Source organism: Schistocerca gregaria, chromosome 5, assembly GCF_023897955.1.
Source record: "Schistocerca gregaria isolate iqSchGreg1 chromosome 5, iqSchGreg1.2, whole genome shotgun sequence".
Taxonomy (NCBI): Eukaryota; Metazoa; Arthropoda; class Insecta; order Orthoptera; family Acrididae; genus Schistocerca; species Schistocerca gregaria.
Window position 1 is genome coordinate 165796184 of NC_064924.1, and position 22694 is coordinate 165818877.

Sequence of the window (22694 nt, forward strand, 5' to 3'; positions counted from 1 at the left end):
CGCTTTCCCGCTTGGTAAGTCTTGGAATATTTGTTTTTAATATATTTTTCCCATGTGGAAGTTTCTTTCTATTTTATATATATAAAAGGTGATGTAAACAACACACAGGTGGTCGCTCAATGTAAGTTTTAGATGGCAGAATACATGAAGTGACTGAAAACTGAAAAGTATGTTATTTTCTAACAACAATCTTAAACTGACACACTGTAATGAATTATATGGAAGGCAGACATTAACATGATTGTAAACAAACCACCAACACTCAATGAATGTAAGTTTTAAATGCTAGAAGACATAAAGCAAAGAAAAATTGTAGAAAGCATAATATTTATAACAACTGTATCAAACAGATACAACCCATAAATTATGGAAAGCACCAATATGTGTCCAAAACAACATGTAGAATTTTGTAACTGTTAGTGTTTATGCCAGAGCACTTGGAGTGTGACCTTCAGCCACGACTGCCAACTACCATTTGCCAATATAGCACCAGCTGGGATGCATCAGACATGTCTGTGGAACAGTAGAGTGAAGATTCATCATGCCATGAAGAACAATTGCGACCAATGACTGAGTCCACATCATCATGTTATGCACAGAAGGCCTGTCAACCACGGAAGTTTCTCAATATGTGCACCAAAGTGAAGCAATGTGGATATGGTATCAGTCCCAATTGACAGGTAATGTTGTGGACCCGGACCGTCCACATTCAACCAGGGCACAGGATGATCATTATCTACAACTGTGGGGTAGGTGCTCCAGAACTAAATTCAGCATCTGAAGAGGCTACAGGAAGTCACGCATTGCAGCAAAGAGTTAGGATACTACTGCATGATGTGAATCTCCATTCCCTATCACCATGGTGAGCACCACCTCATTAACCACAACACCATGGACTCCATTACAGATGGGCAAGAAATCGTGCAGAACAGATGGTCCAGGATTGACATCCAAGGTGTTTACAAATGAAACTTGGACCTCTTTGTACCCTGATAATTGCAGGTGAGGTAATGTTGTGGACCCGGACTGTCCACATTCAACCAGGGCACAGGATGATCATTATCTACAACTGTGAGGTAGGTGGTCCAGAACTAAATTCAGCATCTGAAGAGGCTACAGGAAGTCGTGCATTGCAGCAAAGAGTTAGGATACTACTGCATGATGTGAATCTCCATTCCCTATCACCATGGTGAGCACCACCTCATTAACCACAACACCATGGACTCCATTACAGATGGGCAAGAAATCGTGCAGAACAGATGGTCCAGGATTGACACCCAATGGTGTTTACAAATGAAACTTGGACCTCTTTGTACCCTGATAATTGCAGGTGGTATCAGTCCCGATTGACAGGTAATGTTGTGGACCCGGACCGTCCACATTCAACCAGGGCACAGGATGATCATTATCTACAACTGTGAGGTAGGTGCTCCAGAACTAAATTCAGCATCTGAAGAGGCTACAGGAAGTCATGCATTGCAGCAAAGAGTTAGGATACTACTGCATGATGTGAATCTCCATTCCCTATCACCATGGTGAGCACCACCTCATTAACCACAACACCATGGACTCCATTACAGATGGGCAAGAAATCGTGCAGAACAGATGGTCCAGGATTGACATCCAATGGTGTTTACAAATGAAACTTGGACCTCTTTTTACCCTGATAATTGCAGGTGGTATCAGTCCTGATTGACAGGTAATGTTGTGGACCCGGACCGTCCACATTCAACCAGGGCACAGGATGATCATTATCTACAACTGTGAGGTAGGTGCTCCAGAACTAAATTCAGCATCTGAAGAGGCTACAGGAAGTCATGCATTGCAGCAAAGAGTTAGGATACTACTGCATGATGTGAATCTCCATTCCCTATCACCATGGTGAGCACCACCTCATTAACCACAACACCATGGACTCCATTACAGATGGGCAAGAAATCGTGCAGAACAGATGGTCCAGGATTGACATCCAATGGTGTTTACAAATGAAACTTGGACCTCTTTGTACCCTGATAATTGCAGGTGCATTTGGAAACAATATATTAATATTGAACACCATCAACACTGTGTTCCACATGTGCAAGAAAGTGGTAGTGGTGGTGGTGTATGTTGTAAGATGGCACTACATTGGTCCCCTGTACAATTCTCACAGTAGCTGAGGGCAAACTCACTGCTGTGTGGAACAGAGACATGATACTATGACCACTAATGGAATTGTATCCCCAAAATTTTGGTCACAATTTCACCTTGATTGACAATAATTCGCATTCTTGTTGTCCTGTCCTCGTGAACACATTCTTTCTGCATGCTAGGATCACTAGAATAGAGTGGTCTGTCTGTTACCTGGACATGAACCCAATTAAACATGTGTGGGGTCAATTGAAATGAGCTGGTTTTTCGAGGTCAACAACGACAAGTGAGTTACACACAGTCACCACTGAAGATCAGGACCAGCCAGACCATGGCTGGCTTAATGATCTCACTAATGGTATGTCATGACGGACTGAATCGTACACCCAAGCTAGGGGATGATCCACCACATACTGAAATTGCTCATGAGTGTTTGGAAATACTCCTCCCCTTGTCCCAATAGGACACACATGATTTTTCTGTTACATAAGTGTACGTTTTTTGATTTGGTGATCAGGACACAATACAAATGAATATATAACAACACATGCCGCAGAGCCAGTTGTTGAACTCTGTGCCATGAATTTTGAAATAAAGGGGTGATACAAAAATTTTGTTGCATGAGTTTATCCCTAACCTGCACACCATCCAACACCTACAAACCTACAGACTAATATAGTGTTAAAGAAATTGGAATTTCTTAGGATGGGCTGATCAAGTTCTAATCTACAACCTCCATTCTATTTCTGATCCCACAATTTCTTCTCAATTTTATCAAAGATTTTTTTTCTACTTACAGCTGCTACAGATGGATCCATATGCAAAATATGGCTTCTGCTTGCATACTGACAGTGATACGATGCATCCATTTCTTTTTCGTGTTCTTGTTCCTTGTCTTCTACAAGACCTGCCATCTGTGTTGTATGAGGATCCAGGTAAATTACTTCATCACCTATATATTTAAGTAGGTGAAAAATATGAGACAAAAATATTAGTACTAATACCTATGTTCTTAAATGTACTATTTTATACAGTATTGCAAAATAATTTGTATGAAAGGTTCTAGGTGCTTATCATGAAACAGTAAAGCAATGAATATACAGTACCCGAATTTCTGCTCTTGACCCTTCCAAACAGTTGCATTTGTGCATACATACTGACATTTGTACACATTTATACACTTGCACGAATCATATACCATTCTAAATGTCGCTTCGTATATCACACGAAAATTTTTACCCCTTCTACTACTAGATACTTTTCCTTCAAGAGTCTTAATTTTAAAATACTGATCAGCTTTAGAGTCGTTAACTTAAGATTTTTTACATATACTTCTCCTCATTGGAATTCTATTTCTAAATCTAACATTTTTTATGCATTACAGATTAATTTGTGTACACAACTGGAACTCCACTTCAGAGAGCTGCCTTCCACTCAGGTAAACCAATTTCAACTGAGCCTTCCAGGTTTACTTGCAGACTACCCTACAGCTTCAAATCTGCCAATATACTTCCTTGACCCACTTCAAGCTGCAAGAAAGTTCTACTTAATCTGGATGACTAATTTGCATGGGGTACACGATAATACAGAAAAGTTAAGAGTCAGCCGGTGAGCTACAACCAGATGCCTTGATCTGAAGAGCACTGAGCATGATAGCCAGATGTCTTAGTTTATATCACAGACTAACATACTGTTCTAACCTGTCATAAATACTCTACACAAGGAAATCTTCAAGGGGGACTGCAGATTTTTAGAAGTTTTGACACACATACTAGCTCACTATTGACTGAAGTAAAATTACGTTTCCGCATGCTCCTGTGCAGAGGCATGATGTCATTTGCTTTGAAAACTTGAGTGCAGTTGGTTGTCGTTGGTTGCTGTTGTGTGCTACTGCTACACCCTATGTTGGAAGATGAGTACAAATCTTCTTCAGCATCACAATTCAGATACAATTTAGTTTCAGACTCTCCTCCTTCTGATTAAAATTACTAAGATGATTAGTAATTCTATAGCCTCACTGTACAGCCTACATAGTATCCAACTGTTTTAGTACCCAAGTCATATCAAATCAAATCCACTGGGCTCCTGATTGCAGAGCAAGTTCTAGATCTGCATCAGTTGATCTGTCAATTGCTCCCCTTCTATAGTTGCCTTTGTGCCACTTTTTGAACACCCCCCCCCCCACCTTTTTAAGTAGTACCCCCAGTATGTGTCTCCACAACTACATGGGTGATCCGGCATCTTCCAGATGGGTCTGAACAATACAGCGATATAGCATTTCATCAACTTCTTTCCTACACGGTCAGGAATGTTTCTTATGAACAGCAGGAAACACTCGGATTCTGCAGATTCCTGTACATCATTATGATCTTTTTGTGGCTGTCTTAATGCTCTTTTACCTCAGTGGATGATAATCCATTCTTCAGCAATGCAATAGTGAGATATTCCACTCCATATTGAGATGTTCCAGTTCACAAATGTTCCTTGCTCTATCTACTTACGTATTTATAACACCTTACTTAGTGATTTGAACTCTATTGTAGGTCGCTGTCAATGTGTATGGGATTTTAGTATACCGTGTGGTCCAAGCTAACATTCTGAATAAAATTCTCACTCTGCAGCAGGGTGTGCACCGATATAAAACCTCCTAGCAGATTAAAACTGTGTGCCAGACTGACACTCCAACTCACCACCTGTACCTTTTGCGAGCCAGTGCTCTACCAACTGAGCTACCCAAGCACGACTTACAGCCCATCCTCACAGCTATACTTCTGCCAGTACCTTGTCTCCTACCTATGAAACTTCACAGAAGCTCTCCGACAAAACTTTCTTCAAGGAGTGCTAGTCTTGCAAGTTTCACAGGAGAACAGGTGTGGAGTTTGGAAAGTAGGAAACAAGGTACTGGCAGAGGTACTGAGGGTGGTTCATGAGTCATGCTTGGGTAGCTCAGTCGGTAGAGAACTGGTCTGCAAAAGGTCCTGAGTTCAAGTCTTCATGTGGAATACCCTTTTAATCTGCCAGGAACTTTAATATCTTCTTTCTTGAAGATTAGGATACCAAGGAAATGCCATCTACCATCTGTAGTGAACTAAATCTATGGATTAATCTCATTGAGATGTTTATAAAAATGACCCAATTCCTCTCTGCCATGTCTCCACAGCATAAGCATATCATCCACATAATGAAACCATATAGTCAGTTTTTTGTTGTTAGGTGCTAATGCTTGTTCTTTGTTTTTCCACAAAGAAATTTGCTATCATTGGGCTTAACAGGGTCCCCATAGCCGTACAAGCCATCTGTTCACAAAACTCATCATTCCATGTGAAGTACAGGGTCATGAGATTATTAAAATTTTTGAACCTATCAAGACAAATAAGGGATCTAACTTTCCATCCACTAACTCACAGAACACCAGATACATTTTACCCTCATGATGATACACCCCTAAGGAGTTCCTGGCTCAAGATATGACTATTTTACCTCTGGAATATTTTATCTAAGAGGATGTCATTATCATTAAACCACACAGTAGAAGTATTTGCTCTTGAAGAATACAACAGTTGTAGTTTCCCCTTGCTTTCAATTGTGTCACTTTACTAACATAGCATGGCCATGTTAAAAGGCCTGATCAGTCAGTCATCCAGACTGCTACTTCTCATCAGGAACCATATGTAATTTTGGGAAGTATAATTATGTGAACATTGGTTTGCAATGCCATGGTGGGGAGTATAATTATGTGAACATTGGTTTGAAATGCCATGGTGCAACACAGTTGATGCTGATAATGCCTGTGAGCTGCAGTGATCTAGGGTTGATGCCTGTACAGCAAGGAAGAACAAGAAGTGGCTGCTTTAATGACACTCTCTGCCAGAGACTACGGTGTAAAGTAGGTTGCACACTGCACTAAAGTCAGTATGCTCGGTGTTACGCTAATCGTTATGTGTCATATCAGCACTGTTTCATGTACCTGGCTATTCACTTAGTTTTTCTTGTTGTTTAGTCTTTGAGCTCTGTGCCTGGCATACAACTATTCTGGCTTTGCTTACTGGTTCTTCATACAGTGTACTGGTAACTCAGAGACACAGTTGGCCTGTGAGTCCGATGTTCACACACTCAGTGTTTGAAGCTCCGCTGATCATACTCAGAAATCCGAATTTTTAAGTGTCTATTCTTGTGTTATATTAAAAATAATGAGATCCTTACTCACAATATAATGGATACATCAAAATATTGGATCAACAATTTACAGACTTTTGACACCAGCATCAATTGCAACAGTAACATAAAAAGCAACAACTACAATGACAGTAACACCTACACCACCAGCAGCACAGTGAATTGGTAGAACTGCTTATCAAACAGAAGACAACACCGCTCTCGGCATCTCCACTCACAGTGCTTGTATGCTTTGAAGACACAAACGCAACCTGGGAAATATATCTGCATTGTTCCCTTCTCCGTTGTATCGCAAGTAATATTTCAGATTCTGAATGTCAAAGTGCCTTATTATTGTCCACAAACAGTCGGTTATATCATGTAGTACACAAGCTTCAACTGCTGGTCGAACCCAGTAGTCTTCCACTTAAAGAAATGTGTGTTGTGTAAAAAAGTGATATTTTCATGCAAATCTTGTACAGCATCATCTGCCGACTCACTGATCAGAGACTTACTCATCAGACTGACTCTTGACACGGAGATTAGAACTAAGGCATTGGGATCATCAGACTCAAGCCGTAACCATATTCATAAAAATTTATCAGGCATTGGGAATAGCATGTGTGGCACAGAAAGCATTTGAAGGTGAGCTAAAAGTAGCACAAATGACAGTTAAATCAATACTGTAATTGGCATGCACCTAACAACTTTTCACCACCACTTGCCAGAACAGCAATAACAGGCAATAAAGCAATTAAATCAGTAGTTACAAAAGAGTGCACCCATTGCTAACAGACACTCAAGACAGTGAGGTTGACACATCAATCTCACCCAGCCTGTACGGCATTGGAGAAGCTGCCCCTACACATTGTTGCTGTCAACAAATCCAATGGCTTAGTGCCCCAGAAATCATGTCCAGAGTGCCTTTGGAGGCACAGTAAGTTCAATGCCTTGAGTGCCATTGCAGGCACACTAAGCTCAATGCCTGTATCATGCATGACACATTGTGTCATGCCTGCCAGAAAAAAAAGGGATGTAGCTAAGCATCTGTATGGACTATCAAGCAGCTCACTCACAGTTGGCCAGTGCTAATATCAGTGCTAACACACCAGTATCCATGACAGCCATGGTGATGATCACCTTAGTCATCAACAACACCGAGACGGAGCTTTAGGTCAATGCACGTGTTGCCATATTCCTGTTCAACGTGGAGATATATCGAAACCTGTGCTCAAGATCACTACACATGTCACCGAGGTGAGTTGTAAATTATAGCTATCAAAATATTCCACTAACAGGCCAGCTGTCATCAGCAGCAAAATACAGGATGTCCAAGGAGGAATGGTCAAAGGAAGTTTGTGGTACCACTTGGCTTCAGTAAGGCTTTTAAGCGAGAGTGGCAAAACACTGTTTTTGACATGCCCACCCAATACTGTTTGCAATACGTCATGATGTTTGGAAGACCCTGAGCTCATCTCACCCATTTCTGCTAGTTGATGGACAACCCCAATAGTTGTCATTAAGAAACCAAATTGTTCTCTACATACTTATGGTGATTTTAAGGGAACTAAAAACATCAAATACAATACTGATTTGTAGCCCATCTAGAAGAACTCTTGTGACATAAGTGGGGAATCAAATTCTTCTCTAAAACTGATTTTGCGGACTACCTATTTACAGTTGTCAGTGGGAACAGACACAAGGGAGGCACTGATGTTTAACATCCCTTTTAGGTTATATCAGTACAATAGGATTCCATTTGATGTGGCTGGTACCCTCAGTATTTTTCCTTGATATTTAGAGCAGCTCATCCTAGGTATTTCACAGTGTGTAAACTGCCTGGATGGCATTGTTATAACAAAAGCAACATGGATTTAGAGCAGCTCACCCTAGGTATTTCACAGTGTGCAAACTGCCTGGACGGCATTATTATAACAAAAGCAACATGGGAACAATACCTAGTAAATCTACAAACCCTATTTGAAAGACTGAAATCATGTAGTCTACACTGTTGGCTGGGAAATGCCGTTTCTTCCAACCTAGCATTAAGTATCTATGGCCACATTTTAAGCACAACTGAAACCCACAAGCTAGCACACCAATGCAATGCTTAACGTTTCTGCCCCAAGGACCTTCAGTCTTTCATGGATAAAATTAACTCTGATGCCAAGTTCATTCTGAAGGCAACTCAAATAGTGCACCCATTAAACCCGCTTTGCAAAAAAGGGGCCAAGTTTCTATGGTCAGAAGTGTGCCAGAAAACATTTCTTCAGTTAACAAATTGCCTGAAATCCACTACCTCTCGTGCTACTTTTGAGCTCGAGATAGGTGCCAGACATACAAATGCTGAAGGCAGTGAGCAAGCATTTGCTCTTGTTTCCAAAATGCTATAAGCAGCACAGTTAAATTAGTCACCGTTGGGAAAACAATACCCTTGCAATAATCGGCAGTGTTAAAAAGGTTCTTATTTTCCTGCACAGTACAAAATTCCACCCGATATCTGACCATATTGTTTAGCCTGTGATTGAATATGCTGGAGAGAATGGCACAGCCGCTGCAATGGTGGGCATTAGGGCAAAACTACACTGCACTCAAGTGCTCATACTTAGTCTCGCATGCCTGTGGGCCTGGATAACGACTCTGACAATATGTGCCAGACACTGCGGTCATTTCCTATTATTGCCTGTGAAGTAGCACAGGCTGCAGTTTAGGATCAGCTACTCTGGAGGGTTTGGTCGTTAGTTCAGCATGGGTGGCCAGAGTGCTTACTCAAGGACACAGACCCAGTTTTCAAGATGTATTTTTCACTACAATATCACCTCAATGCTTCAGACGGTGTCTTGCTGCTGGCCAACTTCGAGTTGGAATGCCAGATCATCACTGCCATTGTATTCCAGTCCAAACCCTCCACATGCTGCATCAGACTCACTGAGATAGAACATAAGTGTCAGGCATGTGGGAAAATGCAAGCCATAAAGAGAGAGACTTTGCTGGATTGTCCAAGGATACCACATGGCTTTTAGTAGTGACACACTTTTGCACTCTTAAATTTCCCATGTGTGACCGAGATACAATCAATAGCCATTATGATCCAAACCTTAGTGACCATATTTCCCACATAAGGTGTGCCACAGACCCTGCTGTTAGGTAATGTCCCATAGTTCTCCTAATTTGCTTTATATAGTAATTGTAGAAGGAATGGAACTGCTGCCCTCTTTGAACTGGCATCAAGTCCAAAGGCAGAGCAGTTAGTCGGGATATTCCAGTCACAGGTGAGGAAAATTTTTTCAGCAGCACCATATGGCCTTTCAACAACACCATCTGAGGATGTGTTGACCCTGGCTATATATCTCAACTGCTGCCTGTGACATGCCAGCAGAACAGCAAATTATGTATTTAGCGTTTGTTTCTTTTTATAGTTTAATTCTTAAAATCTTTGCATTATTTAAGAGGTTAATCTCTATTTTAGTAACTGTAAAGTATATATTTATGCAATCTGTAGCAGAGTTGTCATTTTTTTGTTTTGAACAGCCAGTGACTGGTCGCTTCATCCTAGTTGTTTCCAGCTGCCACACATGACATGTAAACAGAGCAACAAATTAAGTATTTCGCTGTTTCTGTGTGTTTTTTTCCCTCCATAGTACAATTCTGAAATTCCATGCTTGTTTCTTATATTTAAGAGGTGTTTCAACAACAGTAACGAGTAGGTTTGCAAAGTCTATAGCACTGTGGTCATTTATTTTGAATGACCAGCTACACAGCTCTGTAAGGTGCCAGCCTCTGTTGGGAACACATCGGGAGGGTAGCAAGTTAGAAAGTTACATATTTAGCTTTCTATTAATGCTTTTATAGTTAACTTTTAAGTTAATAGTACTAGGCTGGATATGATGAGTGCATGCTGAGTGTGGATGGAGGAGGAGCTGGCCACAGTTCGCAAACAACTGAAGACACTCTTGGCCCCGTCCAGCTATCTTCAGAATGCTGCCTTGAGGTGTGGCAGTAGTGAAGGATCTGGGACATTGCATGGGAAAAGCCTCAACCATTCCCCCTCCATGAGCCATAAAACAGTTCACCATCATGTTCAATGGGAGTTACACAACCATGTTCAGAATTTATGATTATAGAGAAATGGTGATAGTGACCAACTCCCATCTTGGGATTCAGCTTACCAACTCATTTCCAACAAGGACTGGCAGTATTCCATATGGTCTCAGTGTTTAGAATAACACAGGCAACATGCATACTGTTGTGACTCGCTGAGCTTTCAAAGTGCCGCCACACAGTTACGTGCATCCTCTACATGTGGCGCTGTCTGCCAGCCACACAGCAGCAGCGCCACCTAAGCGGCTATCCAGCCAGCGACCGCTAAACTTGGACTCAGTTATGATTTGACTGTTAAAGTGTGCACATGTCTTACGCTGTTTACTTGATCTGTGACTTTCATGTATTGCATCTTCCTTGAAATATATTTGTTCAACTTGAAGTTATTACAATTGGCGACAAGGATGGGATTTTTCTTTTCCATTGTTGACCCACATGTTTCCATGGCTACTTTAGAGCAACTATTGCAAGGTCTCATAGAACAGCAAACACTTCTCACAAATATGATTCGTGATTTCGTCGCGGCATGAAATGCAGGGCGTCTCTCGTCGTTGTCTCTACCTCCTTTTCCTCTTTACAACGAGACGGTGGAATACTGGTCTGATTACGAAAAACGTCTTCAACAGCACTTCTTGGCATTTCATGTCGCGGGCGAACACACATGTAAGTCTCTGTTCCTTTCATGGATTTCACCTCAAATGTATCGGTTGTTGTCCCAATTGGCTCCTTTGAAAGATCCTGCGCCTTTGTCCTTTGCTGAAATGTGCTCACTTCTGTCCGTATATTTTCATAAGCAAATGCATGTGGTAGCCTCTCGTGTTGCCTTTTATCGTTGTCAAAAACAACCGAATCAATCCTATTGCGCTTGGGCTGCTGAACTTCACGGCCTCAGTAGAAAATGTCAATTTGTTACTGAAGTTCACAAAGAATCCTACGCCAATTCCATGGTACGGGATGCTATTATCCAATCGGCGCCCGACAAAGTAGTTAGGCGACGTGCCCTTCAGTTGGCAAATCCGACTCTAGATGAAGTCTTTTGAAACTTCTCACACCACTGGAGTTCAAATAGAGGTATGGGGCGATGTCGGGGAAATACAACCTCTGTGCGATGTTGACAAAGCATGTGGCGTGTCTCTGCCGGCCGACGTGGCAGCAGTACACTCCAAGCGCAGCCTCGGCCTAACCGTAAACAAACCTCTAAGAAACTGCAGCAAAACCCACAGCAACTTCCTCATGTCTGAGTGCAAAAAAAAAAAAAAAAAAAAAACGGGGGTCATGTGTCATCCATTTGCAAATCCGACCGCATACATGATGTTCATGAACATGACGCTGATTCTGATTCTCTGTTGTCTGTCAATTGTACTTCTTCCCTTTCAGGGAAGCTATTCCTCACTGTCCAAATATTTGGTCGAGATGTTTGCATGCAGGTGGATACTGGTTCTGCTGCCACTATCATCAATTCTCAGATGTATCTTCAGTTGGATTCTCCAATCCTGTCACCTGTCACTAGGCAATTACGGACTTACAATAAACAGAAGATTTCTCTATTTGATGCTGAGGTATCTTACAAAACTGTCATTCGCACTGTTCCCATAATTGTGGTCGACCATAGTAATGCGGAGAACCTTTTTGGTTTCGGTGCCTTTCGCGTTTTTTGGTTCTCCATAGATGACTCTGTCAATACTGTCTCTGATGCTATTTGTTATGCTCTATCGGATTCCTCGTCAACGACATTTTCGTCTCTTTTTTTCTCCTGCGTTGGGCCGTGCAAAACGACTTTGAAGCTCATATCACGGTCAAACCCACTGCTTGGCCCAAGTTTTTTCTGGTTTGGCCCATTCCTGTGGCCCTTCGTGATCAGGTCAAACGGGAGCTAGATTGTCTCACTGCTTCAGGGGTCTTGCTTCCTGTCACTTCCAGTGAGTGGTCCTCTCCTGTCGTCGTCTTTGATAAGCCAAATGGTGATATTCGTCTCTGTGGCGAATTCAAAGCCACTGTAAATTCTCAATGCCTTATCGACACTTACCCTATGCTTTGACCTGAAGAATTGTTCACTTAACTTCCTGGAGGCCAGTATTTTTCTAAACTTGACCTGTCAGAAGCTTATCATCAACTTCCTCTTGACGCTGCTTCCCGGCAGTTTCTGGCCCTTAACACGCCTTTCGGCCTCTATCAATACCAACGATTGCCATTCGGGGTTGCCAGCGCCCCTGCTCTCTTTCAGCAATTCTTGGAGCAATTATTGCTCACTGTCCCTGGGTGTATAAATTACCAGGACGACATTGTTGTCACTGGCTCCACCACTGAAGAACATCTTCAAAATCTCCGCACACTTTTTCATATTTTACAGACTGCCGGTCTTAAGTGTAATCTTCAGAAATCAAAATTTTTTTCAGGCATCTATCACGTACCTGGGGTTTCAACTCTTTTTAGATGGTATTTGTCCACTTCAGCAAACTGTCGCTGCGATCGATGCCCTTCCTCGCCCTACATCTGTTAAGGAACTGCAGGCCTTCTTGGAGAAAGTAGCATACTATCACAAGTTTTTACCGTCTGCTGCTTCGGTGGCTCAGCCGTTGCACTGCCTGTTACAAAAAAACGTGCCTTTTCACTGGTCCACGTCAAGCGATGCAGGTTTCCAGAAATTGAAGACTATGCTGAAACAGGCCCCGTGCCTGGCTGCTTATCGACCTGGCCATCATCTTGTTCTTTCCACGGACGCCTCTCAATACGGGGTCGGTGCAGTCATTGCGCAGTGTTTTTCTGACGGTTCTGAACAACCCATTGCTTATGCCTCCAAAATGCTCACGAATGACCAACAAAAGTGTTCTCAAATTGAAAAAGAAGCTTTGGCCATAATTTATGCTCTTCATAAGTTTGGTGTTTTTCACTATGGATCCAAATTTCATCTTGTTACGGATCACAAACCACTTGTTTCCTTGTTTCATCCATCAACGTCACTTCCCGACAAGGCTGCACACCCCTTCCAGCGTTGGGCCCTTTACTTATCTTGTTTCAATTATGAGATTCATTTCCGGCCGACGGCTCAACATGCGAATGCTGATGCACTGTCTTGCCTTCCCATGGGTCCTGATCTGGCATTTGATAGGGACGAACTTTTGTGTTTCCACCTGGATATTGCTGAGCAGCGGGTTGTGAATGGGTTCCAGCTGGCAGCTGCTACGGGCTCTGACCCTACCCTCTCCCGGGTTTTTCACTGTATTCAGAAGGTTTGGCCAGATCGTCCGTCCACTAAGACATCTGATCCATTGCAGGACTACTACGCTTTGCGTTACCGCATCACGGCTAGGGATGGAGTTATCCTCCTTTCCATCGAAAATGCTTCGCTGCGTGTTGTGGTACCTGCGTCTCTGCGTGCTTCGGTCTTGCGCCTTCTTCACCAAGGGCACTGGGATGTCTCTCGCACAAAATCTCTGACGCGATGTCATGTGTACTGGCCCAGCATCGGCTCTGAAATTGCACACATGGTCGCAGCCTGCGGCCCTTGCGCGTCACAGGCCGCCGCCCCGAAGTCATCTTTGTCACCATGGCCTTCGCCTGAAAAGCCCTGGGAGCATATTCATGTTGACTTCGCGGGAGCTTTTTCAGGTACTTATTGGCTTCTCGTTATTGACGCCTACTCTAACTTTCCTTTCATTGTCCGTTGCACGTCGCCTACCACCGCACAACCACCAATGATCTAGCTTGCATTTTCTCTTTGGAAGGCCTTCCCTCTACTCTTGTTACTGATGATGGTCCACAATTTGCCTCTTCCGATTTTGCGGATTTTTGTGCCCGTCATGCATGTCATGGCCCCTCCGTTCCATCCACAGTCAAACGGTGAGGCTGAACGACTGGTCCGCACATTTAAGGCTCAGACGAGGAAACTACTGACTTCTTCTGCTGATGATACGCTCCTCCAATTACTGGCTTCTTACCGTTTCAAGTCCATGGGCGACCACAGCCCAGCTGAGCTTCTACACGGCCGACAGCCCTGCACACTACTTCATCTTCTGCGGCCTTCCACCTCACGGCCACAGGTGCCTTCGCTTGGCCAGTTCGCCGCAGACGACCTTGTATGGATACGGGGATATGGCAGGCGGCCAAATTGGAGTCCTGGCCACATCTTAAGACACCGTGGCCAACGCTTGTATGAAATCCAGACAGACAAGGGTGTTGCAGTGCATCATTCGGACCAGCTTCGACCCCGTGTGCCGGCAATGCCTGTTCCGCATGCCGCTACACCACTTTCGGCTCTACCTGATGCTCGGGATACTGAAATCTCTCATTACTCACAACGCAGTCCTCTCACCATCATATCGGTGCCAGCACAAGAACTGACACCACCAGGAGATGTGACCATGCAGGAACCAGATGACCATCATCTGTCGGAGCATCTCTACTCGTCTCCTTCTCCTACGGACGCGGACACATCGCCCATGTATCCTGTTATAACAACCAGAATTGCCGCAACAGGCAGATTGGTGCATGGGGCCCCAGCAGATTCGACCTCCACGTTTCCTGTCATCTCAACCCGTTATCATCAGCGACACTTTCCTCCATACAGGAAGCCTCCTCCTCGAGACTTTACGGCCAGTCAAACAACACATATGGACGTTGGCAATCTACAGGCCACCTCCATCAAGACCTGTGCAAAAAATTCAAAGGGGCGAAAGGTGTTGTGACTCGCTGATAGTTCAAAGTGCCGCCGTGCAATTACGCGCATCCTCTACATGCGGCGCTGTCTGCCAGACATGCAGCGGCAGTGCAGAGCCACCTAAACGGCCAGCCAGCCAGCGGTTGCTAGACTTGGACTCAGCTATGATTTGACTATTAAAGTGTACACACGTCTTACTCTGTTTACTTGACCTGTGACTTTCATGTATTGCGTCTTCCCTGAAATATATTTGTTCAACTTGAAGTTATTACACATACCTCTGCAAAATGCTACAGGCACTACAAGCATTACCCTCCAAGCACATGAACAATTAGTCAACATGAGACCTGTAAGCAAAATAAATGCTGAACTATTTACTAAGGAATATTGAGATTTTATGCAGAAATCTTTAAGTGTTGGTAAAATTTATCAACGCTACCTGTCAGCTGACAAGGAGAATCAACAAGGAAGACATTTACTGTGGATTTCCTGGATTTCTAAGGATATCTTGCTGATAATCATTTCCCATAAAACTAATTACATCACAAAAACATACTCTATAGCAGTTCAATCAAGAATTACTCAATAAACTAAATGTTACTTATGCTAGAATAATGAGTGACCTATGTAAAAAGAATACACATTGTTCACTTGGCAAACAGTTTTCAGTTTCTTTGGTTTGTTTCAAGTTTAATACAGTTACACTAACATCATCACTGAAGCAATAAGGCAATGCCCATTCCCTTGATCAACCAACCATTTGAGCAAATGCTGGACAGATGGTGGTGGTTAGCGTTTAACGTCCCGTCGACAACGAGGTCATTAGAAACGGAGCGCAAGCTCGGGTTAGGGAAGGATTGGGAAGGAAATCGGCCGTGCCCTTTCAAAGGAACCATCCCGGCATTTGCCTGAAACGATTTAGGGAAATCACGGAAAACCTAAATCAGGATGGCCGGAGACGGGATTGAACCGTCGTCCTCCCAAATGCGAGTCCAGTGAGCTAACCACTGCACCACCTCGCATGCTGGACAGATTTAAGGAAACTACAGAAAATAAGTAACATCCAGTCTAAATCAGGATCACAGGACTGTGATCTAAATTAAAGACCTTTCGGTTAGCAATCCAGTTTTCTAATGCTTGTACATTTCGTTTGCTGAAAGCAATTCAGCTAAGCCTTCGAGGATAAACTCATCACCTGTGATTTATGTTGAAGAAGAAAATAGGGCATTATTCATTGCCTGTATTAGATTTAGCATCCATAATATCTATGATTGGAGGCATGGAGTGCAAACTGATAAACAATGGAGTAGCAAGATTGTGGATATAAAATTAAGAGATTAAATGTCATATACAAAAAATTGTAGATTAGATGTCAGACACAGAAATTTGGAGATCAGATGTCAGATGCAGAAATTTCTCAGTGAGACATCATTCTGTTCATATAGTTTCATGGTAACAACATCTAAACTATTCAAGCCGAAGTATATAGGAGACACCATCATGTTGCTCAATGACTTCATCAAGAACTATTTGTTGTTTTCTTTGATAATAATTATTTATCCTGGATATTGGCACCTCCATCAGTAGCATCACTACAAAGATTCATAACCGCAAACTGATTATAACTGGTTGTCACTTGTAATGACTGACGAGATGGTCAAATATGGGTTCAATTACTTAATGGTGCACAATGTCTAGAAAAATTCATTAATATTAAACAACATTAACGTCATGATCTGACACAGACTGTATACTATTTATGATTATACGTGGTACATATAGACAGTACAGCCTATCAATGTCAAATGCCTTGTACTGACAGAGGCAGTACTCTTCCTGGAGTGCTGTCACTGTAATGTTGTAGCACGGCTGTGTCCAACACAATCTTGTCTGACTATCCATGAACAGTATATAGAAAGTACAATCTATCATATCAAATGCTTTATACTGACAGAGGCAGTATTCTTCTTGAAGTGTTGTCACAGTATTGTTCAAGCAGCGCGTGTCCAGCACAATCTTGTCTGACTATCTAAGAATCTTATGCAAACATGAGAATGCTCTATCTTTAACTTTCACATTTACCCAACATTTTGTGTAAGGAACTTGCATATGCAGCAGCTGGTAAACAAGACGCCACCAACAGTTTCTTCTAGCAAACCCTGGCTTGCACTGAACCGGGTCCTAGAGGAGATAAAAAATCCTATCCAGTCACTGCTACACCATTAAGCATAATTTCTCTCTTTCTTTCTTTCTTTTTGCCATGTATAGCAGTTTTAAGAAGTTCCAATTTTTCCAATGCAAGATTTTTGTGTTGTGCTAGAAAATTCCAAATCCTAGTACATCTGTTCAAAGCACTTCATTGTTGTGCTCAGATATTACTGGGCAATGCAATTTTTACAGTCACTTAAAAGCTTTTGAAGAATGTTGCTTTAAAATATCCTTATTTCAGTTTCAATTTCTAAAAAGTCAAATTTGAACAAGACTAAACAGCATTTGTTACATTACTGTTCATTAGTAAAAGCATGTTTTGGAAAACATGAGGTAATATGAATAAATCACCTACAGCAGTGACTCCTATGAAATTAAATCAAGAGCATTTACAAATACAGGAACCTTGCCTAACGAGCACCTCCCACAAAGCACAATTCGCATAATGAGGGAAAAAAAAGACTAGCTTAACAAGCGATGTTTCACATAATGAGTGATAGCGATTATTGTGTTGTCACCAGCTGTTCGCGCATGGCAGGGGGAACAATATGAACATCTTTCATTGTCGGTAACAGCATATGAAGAATGCCTTTAGTACATACTGCAATCTGGGTTTAGCACTCTTTCTGATACCATCTTAGTGTGCCTTGTGATCACACATTCTTCTAAACTTGTGTTCGCACAGTGTTTTTTGTGTGCAAATTTGAATAACCTTCATAGAAATGTCTCCGAAGATAAAGCCGCAAGGAGGCAACCACAAGAGAAAATAAACAATCTTAGAAATTAAATGTAAAATCACTGAAAAATGCAAACATGGTGTGAGCATTGCTGATTTAGCACACACATACAATCTGTCTACATCATAAACTATTTACTCTATCCTCAAGAACAAGGACAAGATTAAGGAGATAGATGCTTCAAAGGGAGTGATACGAGTGTCTAAACAACAGTTTTGTATCCTGTACAATGTTGAAAGTTTGCCCCTTATATGGACAAATGAAAAACAATTGTACAGCAAGACTATTAATGAGAACATCATTTGTGAGAAGACGAGAATAATTTCCGTCACCCTCGTTAAGACAATGCCTGATCATCAGCAGCCGAAGAAGTGTTTCAGGAAAGCCACGGGTGGCTTGAGAAGTTTAAGGAAAGAACTGGTATCCATAGTGTTACGAGGCAAGGCAAAGTAGCCAGATCCAACACAAAGGCAGCAGAGAACTTCTTCGACAACTTCAAGAGGTTTGTAGATTCTGAGGGTTGCCTAATGCAACAGTTTTTTAATTGTGATGAGACAGGTCTATTCCAGAAAAAGATGCCAAAGTGTACCTTTATAACAGCAGAGGAGAATGCGCATTGCCCGGTCACAAGCCAATGAAAGACCATCTCACACTGCTATTCTGTGCCAATGCATGAGGTGATTTGAAAATTAAACTGCTGCTTGTTTACCATTCAGGAACTTCATGAGCCTTCAAGAAGTGTTAAGCCCAGAAGAGCAGATTAAATGTGATGTGGAGGTCCAACAACAGGGCTTGGGTGACACATGATCTTTTTTCTGATTGCATCACTGAAGTGCTTGGTCCTTTGGTGTAAAGATATTTGCTTGAGATGGATCTGCCACTCCATATCTTGCTTGGTATGGAAAATGCTCATTCTTCAGACCTACAAGACCACCTCCTTGAGGAATCTCAACTCATCAAGATCCAATTTCTGCGTCCCAACACCACTCCGTTATTGCAGCCTGTGGACCAGCAGATTATTTCTAACTTTAAGAAGCTCTACACTAAAGCACTCTTTGAGCATTGCTTTGAGTTGACTGAAGCTACCAATCTCACTATCAGGGAGTTTTGGAAATATCACTTCAACATCATTTCCTGTGTCAAGCTGATTGAAAATGTGTGGGAAGGGGATACAAAGAAAACTCTCACTTCTGCTTGGAAGAAATTTTGGCTGGAGTGCATTGTTGAATGTGACGCAGAGGCATTTGAGGCAGTACTTGTGGAGCGTGTAGTCAACGAGATGGTGTCTTTGGCCAAGAGCATTGAACTAGAAGTGGATAACAATGATGGTTGGTTGGTTTGGGGAAGGAGACCAGACAGCGTGGTCATCGGTCTCATTGGATTAGGGAAGGATGGGGAAGGAAGTCGGCCGTGCTCTTTCAGAGGAACCAGATAACAATGATATTGAATGAATTTATTACATATTGTGAATAACACTATACATATTCCCAGACTACCTTCTCTACCCAGCGGTTCCTACCCCTGTAACCAACCCTGCTGCAAAACCTGCCCCATGCATCCCCACACAACCACCTACTCCAGCCCCACTACTGGTAAAACATACACAACTCAAGGCAGGGCCACGTGTGAAACTACACGTCATTTATCAGCTGGCATGCCTGCACTGCACAGCCTTTTACATTGGTATGACAACAACTAAACTGGCTGAGCGCATGAAGGGACACAGACGAACTATCTGCCTAGGAGACGTCCAATACCCAGTAGCGGAGCATGCCCTCCAGCATAATTCTAGGGACCTAGGAACCTGCTACACCGTATGTGCCATTTGGCTTCTCCCACCCAACACCAGTCCCTCTGAACTGCGCAGATGGGAACTTGCACTCCAACACATCCTTTCATCCCGCCATCCCCCTGGATTCAACCTACGTTAAACAACCTCACTCCCATTTACTCTTCAGTCTTCTCCTCTTTCCCTTTCCTCTTTAGCCACTCATGCATCTTTTCATCCTACATCTTTACACTATATACCTCTTTACTTCTGTATGCATCCTCTTTGGTTTGAAGCTGGCACAGTACTTACAATAGAATATCTTTGGCTTCCCTCTGACAGCCATGCCTCCATCCTTGCTACCCTCCCTGTTTTCCTTTCCCTGTTGCTTCATAACCTGGGTTGTGAGTAACTAAATCCACTTTCCCTTCTTCTCTTTCTTTCCCCTCTCTCCTCCCTGACGAAGGAACACTTATTCCGAAAGCTAGGAACGTAAATTTTCGGTTGTTTTTTGTGTATCTATCGGCTGTACTGAGCTGAGGTAAGTACTGGCCAGCCCCTCTATCTCTTTGTTAGTATTTGTTTCACTATACATAATACTGCATGTATAATTTTCTTTGAATAAATGAAATGAATAAGGTAAAACATTTATTACTTTTTCTGCATGGAATGCATTAGCGTATTTTACTTTAATTTATATGGGACAAATGGTTTCGCTTAATGAGTGTTCTGCACTATGAATAAGTCTGGAATGAATTACTCTCGCTATGCAATATTCCACTGTACATTTATTACAATGGAATTTTATTAACAATGTAATGAATGGGGAAATGTGTGGATTAAATTAATGAACTATGAACACTTAAGTTGTATTTAAAGAGCTGTACCTTATAAGTAATAGAAACACTTAGCAAACTTACCAACAAAGCCTATGAAGTATAATGCATGATTTGGTTTCCCACCAATGACACCCAGCGTCTGGCTGAAGGTAAAACAGAGCTATGAAATGAAAATAAATTGCAACTCAGATTAATGTATCCAAAGATACGAGACTATCTCTCACTACAACTGATTATTTCAAAACATATTATTTGAATTTTTTTTTAAAAAAAATTGCCAATAGCTGTTTATATGTGAGTTCTCAACTAAAGAAAGTATTAAATTAAAGAAGACTTCTTCAAAGGTGCATTTTTATAAATAATTGTAAACACAAATTGTGGTTATTAAAAATAAATCTAGAAGAAGTTAGCCAAGATGATCTCAATTTCTATATGAAAATTTTGCTTGAAAAACATTGTCCACAGCTTCAAACATAACAAACAATAACACTGCTACAACTATAATGTTTCTGTGGCTCACTATGAACAAGTGATTCAGTCTGTCAAACAAAAATTTTGGACCAGTTTGTTTGCAGGGCCATCCTCTGCAACAAGAATAGAAATACTTGTTTTGTAAATAAAACCACCTTTTCCTGCTGCCACTTAATTTATTTAGCCCAAACACATTTCGCCTTTTTCTGGTTCTAAGGCATCATCAGTGGGATCTATTAACGATAGAGTATTGTTAGTTTTAGATTATTAAACAGTTCAAGTCGCAATTTTTTATGTAAAAAAGTAATGACTTATGATTTACTGGTCTTCATTTCCTCTTATCTGGTCTGGAGGTCGCACTACCACTTTATTACTGACACATAAGCACAACTTTGTGCACTGACCTTCTTCAGATTGTCCACCATGTTTCTCCTTCTTTCTTTGGTGTACTATTGTTCTTTTGCCACTCAATATAACTATTTAATTGCACATAAATATTGCAACTCCATTATGTGTTTCCTCCACCTTGGCATGTTTGACTACTTGTTCAACCTAACGAAGTATATCTTCAAGAGTAACTTCGTGATATTTATAACTTGTGTGTGTATGAAGGAGAGGGGAGGGGGGAGGGAGAGTGGGAGGGAGGGAGAGTGGGAGGGAGGGAGGGGGGAGGGGGGAGGGAGGGAGAGAGGGAGAGAGGGAGAGAGAGATGTTTGGATGTTGTACTAGCTGTTAGCGAGTGGTTGACAGCTTTGGTGACAGCTGATTTGACTTTTTGTTCCAGTATTCTGTGGAGGGGTTCATGGATAAGTGAGTGTAAAGATGTTAGGTGGTATTATTATTATTATTATTATTATTATTATATTGATCCTCTTTTGGAGTGTTATTCTATTATTTTATCTACACTCCTGGAAATTGAAATAAGAACATCGTGAATTCATTGTCCCAGGAAGGGGAAACTTTATTGACACATTCCTGGGGTCAGATACATCACATGATCAGACTGACAGAACCACAGGCACATAGACACAGGCAACAGAGCATGCACAATGTCGGCACTAGTACAGTGTATATCCACCTTTCGCAGCAATGCAGGCTGCTATTCTCCCATGGAGACGATCGTAGAGATGCTGGATGTAGTCCTGTGGAACGGCTTGCCATGCCATTTCCACCTGGCGCCTCAGTCGGACCAGCGTTCGTGCTGGACGTGCACACCGCGTGAGACGACGCTTCATCCAGTCCCAAAGATGCTCAATGGGGGACAGATCCGGAGATCCTGCTGGCCAGGGTAGTTGACTTACACCTTCTAGAGCACGTTGGGTGGCACGGGATACATGCGGACGTGCATTGTCCTGTTGGAACAGCAAGTTCCCTTGCCGGTCTAGGAATGGTAGAACGATGGGTTCGATGACGGTTTGGATGTACCGTGCACTATTCAGTGTCCCCTCGACGATCACCAGAGGTGTACGGCCAGTGTAGGAGATCGCTCCCCACACCATGATGCCGGGTGTTGGCCCTGTATGCCTCGGTCGTATGCAGTCCTGATTGTGACGCTCACCTGCACGGCCCCAAACACGCATACGACCATCATTGGCACCAAGGCAGAAGCGACTCTCATCGCTGAAGAC

The 22694-nt window shown here is 42.3% G+C and overlaps 1 protein-coding gene across 1 annotated transcript in view; it reads right to left on the reverse strand.

Moving 5' to 3' along the window:
* The window catches only part of LOC126273115 (cysteine protease ATG4B), an 82971-nt gene that overhangs the window by 13825 nt on the left and 46452 nt on the right, over positions 1 to 22694 (reverse strand). Inside the window, exons 7-8 of the mRNA XM_049976566.1 lie at positions 20677 to 20755; positions 2928 to 3082 (exon numbers count right to left, since the gene is read on the reverse strand). Coding sequence (XP_049832523.1) covers positions 2928 to 3082; positions 20677 to 20755 — 234 coding nt within the window. The remainder of the gene's footprint in view (positions 1 to 2927; positions 3083 to 20676; positions 20756 to 22694) is intronic.